General features: G+C 40.3%; 1 protein-coding gene across 2 annotated transcripts in view; it reads right to left on the bottom strand.

The window, feature by feature from the left end:
• TFEC (transcription factor EC) overlaps positions 1 to 15358 on the bottom strand; it is an 85080-nt gene that overhangs the window by 34020 nt on the left and 35702 nt on the right. For both annotated transcript variants that reach the window (XM_088456287.1, XM_088456279.1), the window contains exon 4: positions 4544 to 4664. In XM_088456287.1, the coding sequence (XP_088312413.1) occupies positions 4544 to 4664 (121 nt within the window). The remainder of the gene's footprint in view (positions 1 to 4543; positions 4665 to 15358) is intronic.

The following is a 15358-nucleotide window of genomic DNA, read 5'->3' as shown; positions in this document are numbered from 1 at the left end:
ACTAGTGTGAAAATTCAACAGTACTGTTAGCAATACAGACAACTGGGCATGCGCCATAAAATAGCGCTACTTAATGTATGGCTTGGCTCCACTGGACATGGGGCACATATTCCATTGTGATTAAAATCCGACCACTGGGCACGCGCAGACATTGATGCAATTTTGCGGTTTAAACGCGCAGTCAGTTTGATATACAGAAACCAGTCTCTTTAACAGGGCCCATTGCCACTTGATGGTCATAATAAATCACTATAATGTCCGCATTCATGTCAGCGCCGGCATTGACGCAAGTTTGCGTTCTAAGGTACAGTACTGTATGTACATTAATAAAAATCCTAGTTTCGCTGTTTGACTCCCGAAGCACTGGGCAGACATGCGCTCCACATGTACTGTATTGAATTCTGAATATTTTAAGTGAAGATTTTAAAAATAAATTAAAAAAACATACTGTATTTTCAAGGTCTCGAACCCACGGAACAAGAAGAGAGGAGAAGCAGTGAGACTAGGCATTAGACCGCTAGGCCACACGCTTCACCCATTAATAGAGTTCTGTAGTTTGCAAAGTCTAATGTCTAAGCTTCTGTCAAACAATCATCAGCCGGTGATACAGAACATACCGTACGGTACATTGGAAAGTGACACCTGGTGGGCAAAATGTTGTATTACACGTAATGAAATCACATGCATGCGCTATGTAGTTTAGGAAAAGTGACACCTGGTGGGCAAAATGTTGTATTACACGTAATGACTTTTTTCACTAATAAACTTTCTTTGTGGCTTGACTCATGGCGTGGTGTGTGGCGCGCCTTGCGTGGCGTGAGAGATAGCGCTGTGATGCCACGCTATAGCTGGGCACATCAGTATATATCTTCTAATATTTCTCACTTAAGCAACGCCATTTCAACAGTTATAAGATGCACCTAAAAATGCGATAAAATAATTTAGCTTTATACCATTCATTTCTTTAAAAAATATACAACTCCACCCCCAAATTGAATAAAAAAATTTTTCCTTTAATGTGTGAAAATAATTGTACATAAAAACATTGTTTTTCTATGCAGCTAATCATAATGTCAAGATTCATAGTACTTTCCCATACAAAAAGAGTATTTAACCATTCCACAGTAGCTCTGGCTTCTTTCATTCCCAAGTTCAACTCTAATCAGATTTCTTAAATAGTTCCACTGAAAGAACGCTGTGTTTCATTTCCATGACATTAATAAACAGTAAAAGGTTTTAGAATGTTGAGTACTAATTGAATGTAACTTTTCAAGCTGTTAATCCGTTAATATAGATACTTATTGAATGGATTTTCTGTACGCTCTCAATAAGCCATTTGTTCTATCATGAAACACATTAAATGGGAGATAATTAATTTATGCAGTTGATCTCAAGCCAGTCTTTGAAAGAATCTTGTGTTTCCCAAAATAATTTGATTTAAAAAGGCATGATGTCCATATTGATCACAAGGTCAGCATTGTTTGCGAGCTTCTAAACTAAGAGCACAGAGTAAACATGCTTATTGATCTTTGCTCTGTCTTTACTAAAATAGTATTTTTCTTAAAACACGTGCAGCTGTGATTCTAAGATTGTTAGCATTTTCCTGTGTAGAAAGCATTATTCTAGCGCTGTAAGAACTTTTTTATTATACTAGTTTAATTTTAGCTACTGTATATATTTTCTAAAGATTATTTTTAGGATATGACCTATTAACAAATGTGCTTTTCAAAGGGAAACTATAATGTGAGTTGTTTAAATAAATCAATTTAACAAATATAATAAATATATTACTGTAAAGAAAAGTATATATATTTTTGTTTTGTATTTTGCTCATTTGTAAATAACAATTAATATAGTAGGTGTCATACAGCTCAATTATACACACTGAGGTGTCTAGAATTAAAACTGCAGATGTACTTATAAGTAGTATGCTTTTCTTTAATATAGTTGGAAGAGAATGCTTTCGCTACTCTCTGTACAGTAAGCTTAAATCGCTCAAGGTTCATACTGTATGTTTGTCTTAGTGATCAGCATTCTATTATTTTTCAGTAATTTAGTAGAGAATGGAAAATGTCCTGCTTATTTAGTGATTGAAATAATATGACCCTGATCAATTAAACTTATACCCCTTTTACACCAGGGCAAAAACCAGGGGTTTTGCTGGGTCTACCTGGGTGCGCAGCTTAGTGTAAAAGGGTCCCTGAAAAATAACCTGGGTCAAGTGACCCAGCAATCCAACCCAGGTAGCTAACAGGGTTGGACCCAAGATGGACCCGGGTAATGGTGCAGTGTAAACGGTGCAACCCGGGTTATCTGACCTGGGTCATGCCTAAAATGAGCTGATTGGTGGTTGTGGAGCATTCACCTCCCACTTTTTATGACCTCACAGGTTTAGCAGGGCAGACCTGAGGACCTCAATCAGACCCGCTCGCAAGTGCCTATGCGCTCGCAAGCGGGTCGATGGTGGGGCACTCTGCACACGCCACGTGCGCACGGCGCGTGCGCAAGCCCCGGAGCGAGAGAGAATTTCTCTCACTCTGGGGCTCACTACAAAAGGGGCGGCTGTCGATGTTGATCGACAGCTCGCCCTGTTTTGTAGTCGTGGTAGGGGGTTGGCCAGACAAATGGAAGGAACGCCTGCCATTTGTAGGTGGCCCTACAGACATCACCAGTGATGTCAGTAGGGTGCTTCCTGCTCTGTTAGAACAGGAAGCTGTCTGTCGCTTGCGGTAGATGAGACCCTACCGCAAGGGTCTTGTCGCAAGCCCCAATGGTCGCGATGGTCTCAACCATCGCGACCATCACCTAGTCACTCGCTAAAGCTGTGGGTGGTAATCCACAGCTTAGCGAGTGGCCAGGAGGCCGCCTATCAAAAGAGAAGCGGCCACCCTCATTTTGCGAGCGGCTCTGAATGAGGTCCTGAGTTCAGTGTGAATAGGGCTGACCTGGGAGTAACCCAGATCGAAGGTGCAGTGTAAATGGGGTCTGACCTGGGTCTCACCTGGATTGGAACCATGTCGGACCTGGGTTTTTGGATTTTTGGTGGAAAAGAGGTATTATTGTCTACTGTCACTTTGTGCTTGAACAATAATTATGTTCCATAATTTCTTCATATAGACATATAATTGCAGTAGTATGAAAGGACTCACTGTAATAAATATATTGTCTCTGTCTCATAATGTTGTCACAGAAGTAGCTGCACCTGATCAATTTGAGAGATCTATATTAGATAACTCTCATTGTACATCTGTCACATCAGAAGCAGTATTTTCACCTTTACAAGATGAACAGCATTACATATGTATTTCTGTATATATGTATGTATGTATGGGCAGCCCAGTTGGTGCAATGGTTAGCATTACTGCCTCACAGCATGAAGGTCTTGGGTTCAATTCCCACTATGTCTGACTGTGTGGAGCTTTCATGTTCTCCCTGTGTTTGCGTGGGTCTTCTCCAGGTACTCCAGTTTCCTCCCAGAATCCAAAAACAAACTGGTACTGTAGGTTAACAGGATTCTGACAAAAAAATAACCCAAGGGTATATGTGTGTAAATAGGAAATATTGATTGTAAGCTCCACTGGGGCAGGAACTTATGTGAATGTTCAAATACTTTCTGTAAAGCGCTGCAGAATATGTGTGCACTTTATAAATAACTGTTAATAATTAAATACACTGCGGGATGTACTGTATTAGATGGTGAACACAACTTGAACTAATAATCTCCATCCACTTTATCTCTCTCCAAGGCTTAGTACATAGACCTATAAGTAGGCAGAAAGCAGCATATACAGTATAGGCCATCATGAAAAACCACTTGCATGTTTTTGATTTAACACTTATCAAAGGGATCAATTAACCCAATGATATATTTGGCACTGAGATACTGTAAACCGTGCAGTGGAGTGGATAGCCTCATGAAAAGCAACCTTTTTGTATGAACCCTAACATGTCTTTTGCACTAACAAGCCTAGGCCAATTGCATTTTCATGATCTGACATTAGCAGGAATTGCAGCCTTTGCAGATGTGATGGGATCACCACATTGACAGTTTATTTCTACAAAATCTATATTAATAATGTCCATATGGGTTACTTCATATATACTGTAAGGTCTTTTTTTACTCTCATGCTAATGTGTTCATTCTAATTTCAGCATTGTAATTGCTTTAAAATAATCACAAATATTAAGTAATACGTGATAAGTGACTGGTTATAAATCCAGTAATTACATTGTCTGTACTCAGCCACTAAAGAGTACATATTCCATACTGAGAACATTTTCCAAGCAGTTATTTTATAAGGATAAGGCTGACATCTACAGTACTTGTTGTCCATGCATGAAATTTAAATAAAAATAAATTCATAAATATTTGTAATATAACAAACCTTTAAAGAGGTCATACAAACCATTACCTATTTAAACACAAATGACCATAAAAATATATTTTTCCTGCCCGTAGAGTACTAGAAAATGTTACATTTTAATGTGTATGCTTTGCATTGATGATTCGATGCATACAGATTATAGATTCAGGTTACATTACCTGCAACTTCTCTCTTTACACCAACACCAGCTGTGCAAGATGCATTAGAAAGTCCCATACTAGAAGCCGAAATGCTTTGGTCAGTATTGTAAACATCCAGAATGCTACTGGTCAGTGGAAGCTAAAGGAGAAAAAAAATATCATGGATTAAGTACATTGTGAAACCATATGTGGAGTGTTGTACATTCTAGTGTGAATTGCAGATAAAGTTAAATTAACTGAATATTTCTGTAAGATTCTGCCATCCTTATCCTTATGCGACTTTTTCACACATGTAATGTTTATATATTGGAATCTGAATCTGGACCAAGGCAGTCAAGAGATCTTTAAGATCAATTGACTCACACCTGCCCACTAGAATAAAGTCATGGTGAGGTCAGCAGCACAGATGGTGTAATGGTTAGCATTACTGCCTCACAGCATTGAGGTTGTGGTTTAGATTCCCACCACGGCCCTACCTGTGCGGAGTTTGTATATTCTCCCTGTGCTTGCATGGGTTTCCTCCGGGTGCTCCGGTTTCCTCTCACACTCCAAAAAATATACTGGTAGGTTAATTGGCTCCCAACAAAAATTAACCCTAGTATGTATGTATGTACATGCGGTAGGGAATATAGACTGTAAGCTACAATGGGGCAGGGACTGATGTGAATGGACTAATATTCTCTGTAAAGCGCTGCTGAATATGTGTACGCTATATAAGTAACTGATAATAAATACTGGTATAAAATGTCACTTATACTGTACATCTCAAGTATTTGATTGTCACACTGGATGGGGAGAACTAGAATAACAAAGTCTTTTTATATGACTGCACAATGATGATGTCTAGACACAAGGACTAAAATGTATTTCTATATTTTAACCTGAATTTTAATACTGTCATACATTTTTAGATATACTTACATCTGATTAAAAATATGCTTATTAATTTTTACCTTATTAATTGATGTTTTGGAATTATTAAAACTGAAACAGCTTAAAAAAGAATTTGGATGCAGGCTATTAAGTTTACAATCAAGGTTAATAGTATAAAACACAAGTGTTTTTTAGTGAATAATAAAGCAGTGTGATAGCTTGGTATTGTAATTATGACTTAAAAGAGTTTATTAAAGTTATATGATCATTATATTAACACTAGCAACAAATAACACAGTGCAATTAGCACTTGTGAAATAGAAATTTGTGTACAGAAACAGAAACGTTTAAGTTGTATATTGATTTGAAAATAACTCTTGTAGCTAATATGAATTACTGCATGATTTGGTATGAGGGAATACTTTCACTTCACTGGTACTTTAGGGTTAAATGTTTATGTCCTAACAGAAAAATGTATATTTATTGCACATATAACTCATAGATAGAAGATGATATGGGCTCTCTTTACCTCCTAAGTATTGTGGTGGTATTAATGTTTGATGGAGGGGCTGTTATATTTTAGCCACCACCAAAGCTGTAAAGAACACATTAAAGTATATATTCCAAGTAAGCAGTAGGTGGCAGTACTGTACATATTGTCTGTGCTGTAAAGTTTGAGGCAGCAATACAATAAAGATAAAACAATATGACTGAATGAGAAACATACATTAATTTATTTTGGGCCTGATTCAGAGTTGTACGATACGTCAATGTACGCACAGTTGAGCAATTTTTTTGCTAATGCATTTGCGAAACGAGGTGGGAAGTCCCTCTGCATGTGCTTGAAATAATGTTTGAGATGGCATTCTCAATGTCTCCATGATTGCAAGGTCCTGAGCAGACCACTACGATCAATGGGTGTTCCTGGGTAAAGTCGGGAGGTGGCCGGAAGTGTTCCATGTTATAGAAGTTCCAGGGGTATGTCTGTGCTACTGCTGTGTTCCCAACTGCAGAATCAGAGTCTCTCATTTATCAACGAGTTTATCACTCAAAACTAGTGATAAATTTCACTTTTTATGATAAATGGTGCTCCGGCCAATCAGCTCCCAACTGTCATCTGTTCGAAAAATGACAGTTGGGAGCTGATTGGCTGGAGCACCATTTATAATAAAAAGTAAAATTTATCACTAGTTTTGAGTGATAAACTCGTTGATAAATGAGGCTGTCAGAGGCCATTTTCAGAGAAACAGTTGACCAGAAATAAGTGCAGGCTGCAGCCCAGGACTTACAAGGAGTCAATGTGCATTCAATGTTATGTCGATGGTGGTGTGTTCCCAATCACCGGTGGATCTGCGCACGGCGCAGATAGGGGAAGTGGGTGTAGCAACATTGCTCAGTCCATCACACACTATATCAGGTGGGGAGTCTGTTGGCAGACATTCGCATATTTTTGCAAACATTGCGAGTGTGAATGCAGTTACCAATCAATAGCGTCCAGCTCTAAAAAGTCCTATGTGCAAAACAGCACAGAGCCGCTCCAGATTTGTTCATCTGTAACATCATTGCGCAGCGTCCAGCACTAAGCAAATAGCTTTATTCTTGTTCTTTCTTCTCTAAGGGGGCGTGGCCATGTCTCCCCCAATTAGACCATGCCCTGGGACCCGGGTCTCTATGGCCCTGTTACTGATACTGATTCAGTTACTTAGTTGTATTTCCATACATGATTTTAGGGTATGAGATTCTATTTCCTATGATTCAGACATATTTTAGCTCAAAAATAACAAAATGAAGAAATGAAAACTAAGCCACTCTTGCAGGTATCTGATTTCGCAGTGTTGATACGGTCTAAGAAAATAATGTAAAAGGCCTTTTATAGGACCCAATTGCTGGTGCACAGGTCACCTATAATAAAATACTTCCTAACATTAAAAAAATAAATGCAATAAATTATAAAAAAGACACAACTTCCTTGCCCTCAATATTAAACCAGCTGCAGTATTAGATAGCATAGACTGGTTTTCTTTATAACATAAAAATTATGAATGTGAAGTCCCCCTACTATAGTAACAGCCCTGAGCTCATCAGTACAGCACTGTTACCCTAATTATGATAGGGGGAACAAAAATACAGCATGTAGTTCTTCCTAAAGGATACTAACCCCTTGATAAGAAGCACTATGGCTGCAGAGCCCAGTGCACAGTACCTACAGAGATTGGGACACCTGGAGTGACATTTACAGTAAGACAATGAAAGAAGAATTCTGACGTCAGATTCAGTGATGCCAAGTTGTTGCATTTGCATAGAGCACACTATGTTTTTCTATTCTCTCCCACAGATACTGTCCCTTTCGGAGTGTCGGTTTGACTTAAATTTTTAATACATAAGAGGATCAGTGGTCCCAAGAGTTACAGTATGTACAATATAAAAAAAGGAAAAATGACAATTAGTTGAACACATCTATTTCACCCTCTCTTGCTTTAGCAGCTATGCTCTGCTACATTTACATCCCATTTTAGAGATGGTTGCACACATAGTCCTCTATGTAAAAATAGCTGCATGGCGTTTGTTACTTTTTCAGTATTTACCACATACAGTGACACATATTTACAAAGATTAATATGAAAATGTTTCCTTACCTTAGAATTTTAACCTGTGTTATATTGGTAACGTCAACCTCTACAATGATTGCTATAAAGTGCTTTGTTTCATGCAGGAAGATGAACTTTGCTTCCTCTCGTAACTTTGGATTCTTGTTTTTCCAACTATTTTTTACTTTGCTAGGCAAATTGTCTTGTTAATATTTGTCCAGTCTGTCTAAAGTATCCAAGTGTCCTTGCTGGAGTTGTGTACATTCTGCCAGGCAAATACTATGTATCCCAAATGCAGAGGAACACTACGGAATAAATGAATATATCTCTCCCATCCTGGTCTAGAACTGTTTACCCTTAATCTATATCTGCTATCCTGACTCTTTTTCACAGTGAGACAATACTATTTGTGCTTTTCACACTAAGTTGTAATAGGCTGGGTTAAATACCTTTAAATCCAAATAATTAACTCAGCCCAGTCAAGAAATCAGTTAAACAGGCATGCTACACCCTTTCCTGTCTTAAGCAGCAATGTTACCACATAGAAACAAGGACTGATCTTTAGCTAAACAGATTTAAATGTTCTCCCATTTCTCAGTCAATAAGGGGTATATGTATGAAGGGGAGATTAGGTATATATATATATATATATATATATATATATATATTAGGGGTGAGCGGGTTCTGATTTCAGAAATCCGGACCCCCCGAGCCCCCCCGATCCGAGGCCGATCCGAGTCAGACTCGACTTTTCCCGCCTGACTCGGACCTGAAATCGAGGCAAAACGTCATCATCCCGCCTTCCGGGTCTTGCGGGTTTTGGATTCTATATAAGGTACCCGCGTCGGCGCCATTTTCTCACTCGGCTGTGGACAGTGAAGAGGGAGGGTGGGAGTTAGGGCTGGCTGGGCTGTGTAGTGTAGTGTAGTGCAGTGTAGTGTTGTGCTGTGCTGTGCTGCGCTGTGCTGCTGTTGTCCATAGGGGCTGTGTCCACTCCTCCAAAGTCCATAGGGGCTGGCTGGACTGTGTTGTGCAGTCAGTTGTCCATAGGGGCTGTGTCCACTCCAAAGTCCTGTGCAGTGTCCCAGTCCTAAAGGGGTGCTGTAGTGTTGTCCAGGGGGTGCTCTGTCCATCAGGGGTGCTCCCCCCAAGTGCAATTTTTTTTTTTTCTGTGTTTGTGAATTGTGTGCACAGTAGCCGCACGTGCATCAGCAAAGTAGTGCCAAGCGTGCGCCTGTGTCATAAGTAAAGGGCCGGCTGGCTTGACCGTTAAAGGGTGCGGTAACCCCCAAAGTGGACTCCAAACAAAATAAAAAATATTTTCTGTGTTTGTGAATTGTGTGCACTGTGGCTGCACGTGCATCAACAAAGGAGCAGCGCCAAGCGTGCGCCTGTGTCCCATTAGTAAAGGGCTGGCTGGCTTGTCTGTTAAAGGGTGCTGTAACCCCCAAAGTACACTCCAAACAAAAAAACTATATATTTTCTGTGTTTGTGAATTGTGTGCACTGTAGCCGCACGTGCATCAACAAAGTAGTGCCAAGCGTGCTCCTGTGTCATAAGTAAAGGGCCGTCTGGCTTGACCGTTAAAGGGTGCTTTAACCCCCAAAGTGCACTCCAAACAAAATAAAAAATATTTTCTGTGTTTGTGAATTGTGTGCACTGTGGCTGCACGTGCATCAACAAGCGTGCACCTGTGTCCCATAAGTAAAGAGCCGGCTGGCTCATTTCTTAAAGGGTGGTGTAACCCACAAAGTGTACTACTCTCCAGCAAAAATAAAAAATATTTTCTGTGTTTGTGTGCACCTTAGCCGCACGTATATATCAATATAACATAAATGGAGGACCAAACTTTCTCAGATAAAAATAAAATAGGGAAAGATCAAGAACCACTTCCTCCTAGTGCTGTTGCTGCTGCTGGGAATTGTTCATCATCCCAGAGAGGAAGTAGGAACACCACTACTTTTACTAAACAATTGACCCTCCAACAGTCCCTAGTGAGGAGGATGAAATACGACAGCAGTCATCCTGAAGCAAAACGTAAAACTGAAGCCTTGACTGCTATGTTGGTGTTAGACGTGCGTCCGGTATCCGCCGTTAGTGCAGTGGGATTTAGACAATTGATGGAGGTAGTGTGTCCCCGGTTCCAAATCCCGTCTAGATTCCACCTGCATCCTCAAAGCAGCAGCGACAAGCGTGCGTCTGTCTGTTAAAGGGTGGTGTAACCCTCAAAGTGTGCTCCACAAACAATAAAAAAATTCTTCTTTTTTTTCTGTCTTTGTGAATTGTGTGGGCTGTAGCCGCACCTGCATCCTCAAAGCAGCAGTGACAAGCGTGCGTCTGTCTGTTAAAGGGTGGTGTAACCCTCAAAGTGCTCCAAAAAATAAAAAACTATTTTTTTTATGTGTTTGTGACTTGTGTGCGATGCAGCCGCACGTGCATCAACACAGTAGCAGTGCCAAGCGTGCCCCTGTGTCATAAGTCAAGGGCCGGTTTGGACATCTGGTCTGGACTGAAGGACGTGCCAACAATTTCTGACAAGTCTACTGTCACTGCATATGATACTGTCCTCAAAGCAGCAGCGACAAGCATGCATCTGTCTGTTAATGGGTGGTGTAACCCTCAAAGTGCGCTCCACAAACAATAAAAAAATTATTTTTTTTTCTGTCTTTGTGAAATGTGTGGGCTGTAGGTGCACCTGCATCCTTAAAGCAGCAACGACAAGCGTGTGTCTGTCTGTTAAAGGGTCGTGTAACCCTCAAAGTGCGCTCCACAAACAATAAAAAAATTATTCTTTTTTTTTCTGTCTTTGTGAAATGTGTTGGCTGTAGCCGCACCTGCATCCATAAAGTAGCAGTGACAAGCGTGCATCTGTCTGTTAAAGGGTGGTGTAACCCTCAAAGTGCGCTCCACAAACAATAAAAACATTCTTCTTTTTTTTCTGTCTTTGTGAATTGTGTGGGCTGTAGCCGCACCTGCATCCTCAAAGCAGCAGTGACAAGCGTGCACCTGTCTATTAAAGGGTGGTGTAACCCTCAAAGTGCACTCCACAAAAAATAAAAATTTCTTTTTTTTCCTGTCTTTGTGAATTGTGTGGGCTGCAGCCTCACCTGCATCCTCAAAGCAGCAGCGACAAGCGTGCGTCTGTTTGTTAAAGGATTACATCGGTGACAGCATCCAAGTAGGCATGTCAGACAGTCCTTACATGTACTCGTAGGAAAAAGAGGCAATTTGGAGGCCCCTGTACAAACTGGCTCTATTTTACCTGAGTTGCCCCCCCTCCAGTGTGCACTCCAAAAGAGTGTTTAGTGCAGCCGGGAACCATGTCAGCAAAAGGCGTAGGAGGTTGCTTTCACAAAATGTGGAGAAGATGATGTTCATAAAAATGAATTATCAACTCTTCCAGGGAGACCAGCCTCCAGAACGTCCAGAGGGGCCTGTGGTGGTGGATTCCAGTGGGGACGAATTAATACTCTGTGAGGATGAGGATGTACACAACACTGAAGAGGGTGAGGAATCGTTGAATGAGGAGGATGAGGATGACATCTTGCCTCCGTAGAGCCAGTTTATGCAGGGCCAGATTAATTGCCAGCTTGTTTTATGGGGGCCCAAACGAACCAATCATTTCAGCCACAGTCATGTGGCAGACCCTGGCGCTGAAATGATTGGTTTGTTAAAGTGTGCATATCCTGTTTATACAACATAAGGGTGGGTGGGAGGGCCCAAGGACAATTCCATCTTGCATCTCTTTTTTTTCTTTGCATTATTTACTGTTTGGGGCCTAGTTTTTCAAACTGCCATCCTGTCTGCCACTGCAGTGTCACTCCTAGATGGACCACGTGTTTGTGCCGCCCACTCATGTACGCTTAGCATAGTCATCCATCTACCTCGGTGCAACCTTTTGGACATAAAAACACTATTGTGAGGTGTGAGGTGTTCAGAATAGACTGGAAATGAGTGGAAATTAAGGTTTTTGAGGTTAATAATAGCATAGGAGCAGAAAAATCAACACATTCTATGATTTTAGCTGTTTTTATTCTTTTTTTTTTTTAAAATACAGATCCAAAACACAAAACCCAGAACCCAAAACACCGAAGGGTGGTTTTGGCAAAACCAATCCAGATCCAAAACACGAAGAAAGATCCAGATCCAAAACCAAAACACGAAAAGTGGCCGGTGCACACCCCTAATATATATATATAGATATAGATATATATATATTTATATATATATATATATATATATATATATATATATAAATGCAGTAGAAATGGCTGTATTCCCACTTTACACAATTTATTAAAAGGTCAACTGTGGAGAAATCAGTTATTTCTTCTACAGTACCTATTTTCCCCGCTTACTGCTGTGCCATAGACCTTTATCACAGGATAGCATTATTTTTACCAGGCAATAGGGACCAGAGAAGCCGATAAGGCACATTCGTGTGCACATCAGCGGACATTAGCCGGGCATGCACCTATAGCTTTTTCCTTTTTGTCAGCAGTGTTAGGCTACCAGTGACAGGGAAAAGACCCTCAAAGATAATTACCAGCATGGTAAATTGTAGCGATACATCATTATATGTTACTGCTATATGCAGCGATATATAGTTATATTACTGCTGAACCACTGCCACCAATGGAAAATAGACCCCTAATTTGCAATAGATCCGCAGAGAACAGGAGCATGATGCTAAGAAATTAGGGTCATTTACACCCACTAAAAACGTATTCACATGTAATTGGGTGTAAAATTAGCAGTGAACCAAAGCAAGCTATCAGTAATAAGCTTCAGTCTGTCTAGTACAAATTAAACTGAGAGCATACTTAAAAAAACAAATCAAAAATTGTCGATGTTGATCAATTTTGATCGATTTTAAATAGATCAAAATGGATTAAAAGCAGCCTTTAGTATACATACCCCCAAGTATCTAATTGTGTACCTAAATGCAATGTTAGTAAATGAGCTCTTTTGCATTTGCACAGCCTAATTACAGAAGTCTTGCGCCTAACAATTTTTTTTTTTTTTAAGAATCTTCCATTTGAACCTCGTAAACTATGTATGAGGACGCTAATAGTATAATAATGCCCCTGTCCATTCAGCGATCACTGAGGTGGGCTGAGTTTAATGTCACAACACATTTTGCAGGCACCTATAAACCCCTGTGAGAGAATAGCTTGCTGTATTGGGAGTCTAGGAAGACTCCCGCAATACACAAATCTCCTTGACATATCGGCAGAATATGCAACTAAAGCTTTTTCTTATACACTAATATTGCAGAACTCACACGGGTTTTGTCATGGAAGTCCTGTACAGAAATAATCTTAGAGGGGGAATACTAGTTATTCCAGACTACTATTGCAGGTTAGTTCTTTATGTCTGCTATTTTCTCTACTCTATGGTGCTGATTCTGAGACGGCTGCACCTGTGTCTGTGGCTGCGTCTTTTGCCAGTTGTACAGTACATCTGCGACGTTATGGAAATGCTGCTATAAAATCCTTCCTTGGTGTACATCTGTCTGTCCAAATGTGATGCCCACTGTCATAGATGCTGAAATACCAATTGGTTGTCTTTAAAGGCTCCATCGGTCGTACCATCTAAACTTGCACCAGTCCATCTCAGTCAGAGTATGGCTTTCTTTATGAGCTGTGGTATGCAAACACTTTCAGTGACATGCCCACGACACTCCAATAACACACCCATAGGGCGGACTATCTCTGTGTGTACATTAAGGTGGTGACTCAGCTTAGGACGGAATTACAAAGCTGCACACAAGCAGCTCAGCAATTCCATCCATGCAAATATGCAAATTCAGCAGGAGGTGTACACACGCTAGTGCATTTGTGATCCCAGCACTGCAACCGGGGTCACAGGCGATGGTCACGATGGTGGACAGCGGTGGACACTGGACAGCTGAGTAGCGTCATTCTACACAGGCTGGCCAGCTTACTTACGAGGACAGGAACTGTGTCTGTGGATGCAGCAACTTGCCTTGCCACTCCCAGAAAGTGAGACAGACACACCCCCTTTTCCAGGAAAGCCAGCCATCCCCACTTCCACACGCCCCTTAAATGCCTCTGCCTGTCAATCAGGCAGAGGCATAGCAGGGGCTGCATGTGATCACGCAGGACCTGCTCTGCACATTCCTGATAATCGGGAATCTGCGTTCAGCATTGCACTTACATGCAATGCTTAACTAGCCCCTAAATCAGCACCCTGTCACTGCCATCTTCTATATAAAAACAAAAACTTGTCCTTCTGTCTTTCTATACAAATCCACAGTTTACAAGCCATGATTGTGAAATTTTACATACGAGAGTATTAAAACACAGCGGAGGCAACTAAAAAAAATTGAAATCGAATTTAATTACTGTTACATTTTAATTAATGAAAAAACAAATTTTTTGCATAGCATTCACCCTCTACAGGTCAGGTACAGAATTACAAAAGGATTTAGCTTATCTACTATTTTTTTATTTTCTTTCTTCTCTACTAAATCAAAATTAATTAATGTTACTTTTTAATTAATTAGAAGCCACAATTTTTGCATAGCATTCGCCCTCTACAGGTCAGGTATGGAATTACAAAAGGATTTAGCTTAACTACTATTTTTTCTTTTCTATCTTCTCTACTATAGCAAAGCAAAAATTTGTCCTTCTGTACTTCTGTCTTTCTATACAAATCCACAGTTTACAAACAAAGATCATGACATTTTACATACGAGCATACTAAAACACGGTGGAGGCAACTAAAAAATATTTTAATCGAAATTCATTACTGTTAATTTTTAATTAATTTCAAACCGCAATTTTTGCTGGACGCTCATTGTGGGGCCTCACGGCATATGGGTAGGGCCTCGAAGCAAGCGTTTTGTGTTGTCATGTTTTGTCATGATCTTACTGTTTATTATCGAAGAGAGCTTTAGCAGGCTTTGCCAGCATTCTCAGTTCTCTGACTATATACCAAATTATGCAACAACATTTACTTCTTTCTTTCAACAGTGTCAAAATGATGACTTTGCAAGGACCCTGCTGTACTGTGAGCTGGCAAAATATTACACATGGAATGCTTCTAAAGTTTTTCTGCGCAGAAAACAGGGAGTCGCTGTAGATGGTCATCCTGGTATCCGAGCAAAATTTGTACATCCTACAAATTTTGAATGCTTCTCTCTCCATTACAGGTCCTACTTCCTTCGAAGACCTTAGGACTGTTGATGGGGAGGTTTGTCACACTTTTTGTGAGGCCTGCCTAATGAGAGGTTGGTTGGAGGATGATGTGTAAACAAACATTCTTAAAATCCCGGGCAACGGCGGGTACTCCAGCTAGTGCTTAATATTTTTTTCATTTCATTTCTGTGTGCATGCCTCTGAAATCG

The sequence above is a fragment of the Taudactylus pleione genome, unplaced genomic scaffold (assembly GCF_031769625.1).
Source record: "Taudactylus pleione unplaced genomic scaffold, aTauple2 ptg000041l, whole genome shotgun sequence".
Lineage (NCBI taxonomy): Eukaryota > Metazoa > Chordata > Amphibia > Anura > Myobatrachidae > Taudactylus > Taudactylus pleione.
The sequence above is the reverse complement of the archived record's forward strand: the minus strand, read 5'-3'. Positions and strand labels throughout refer to the sequence as shown.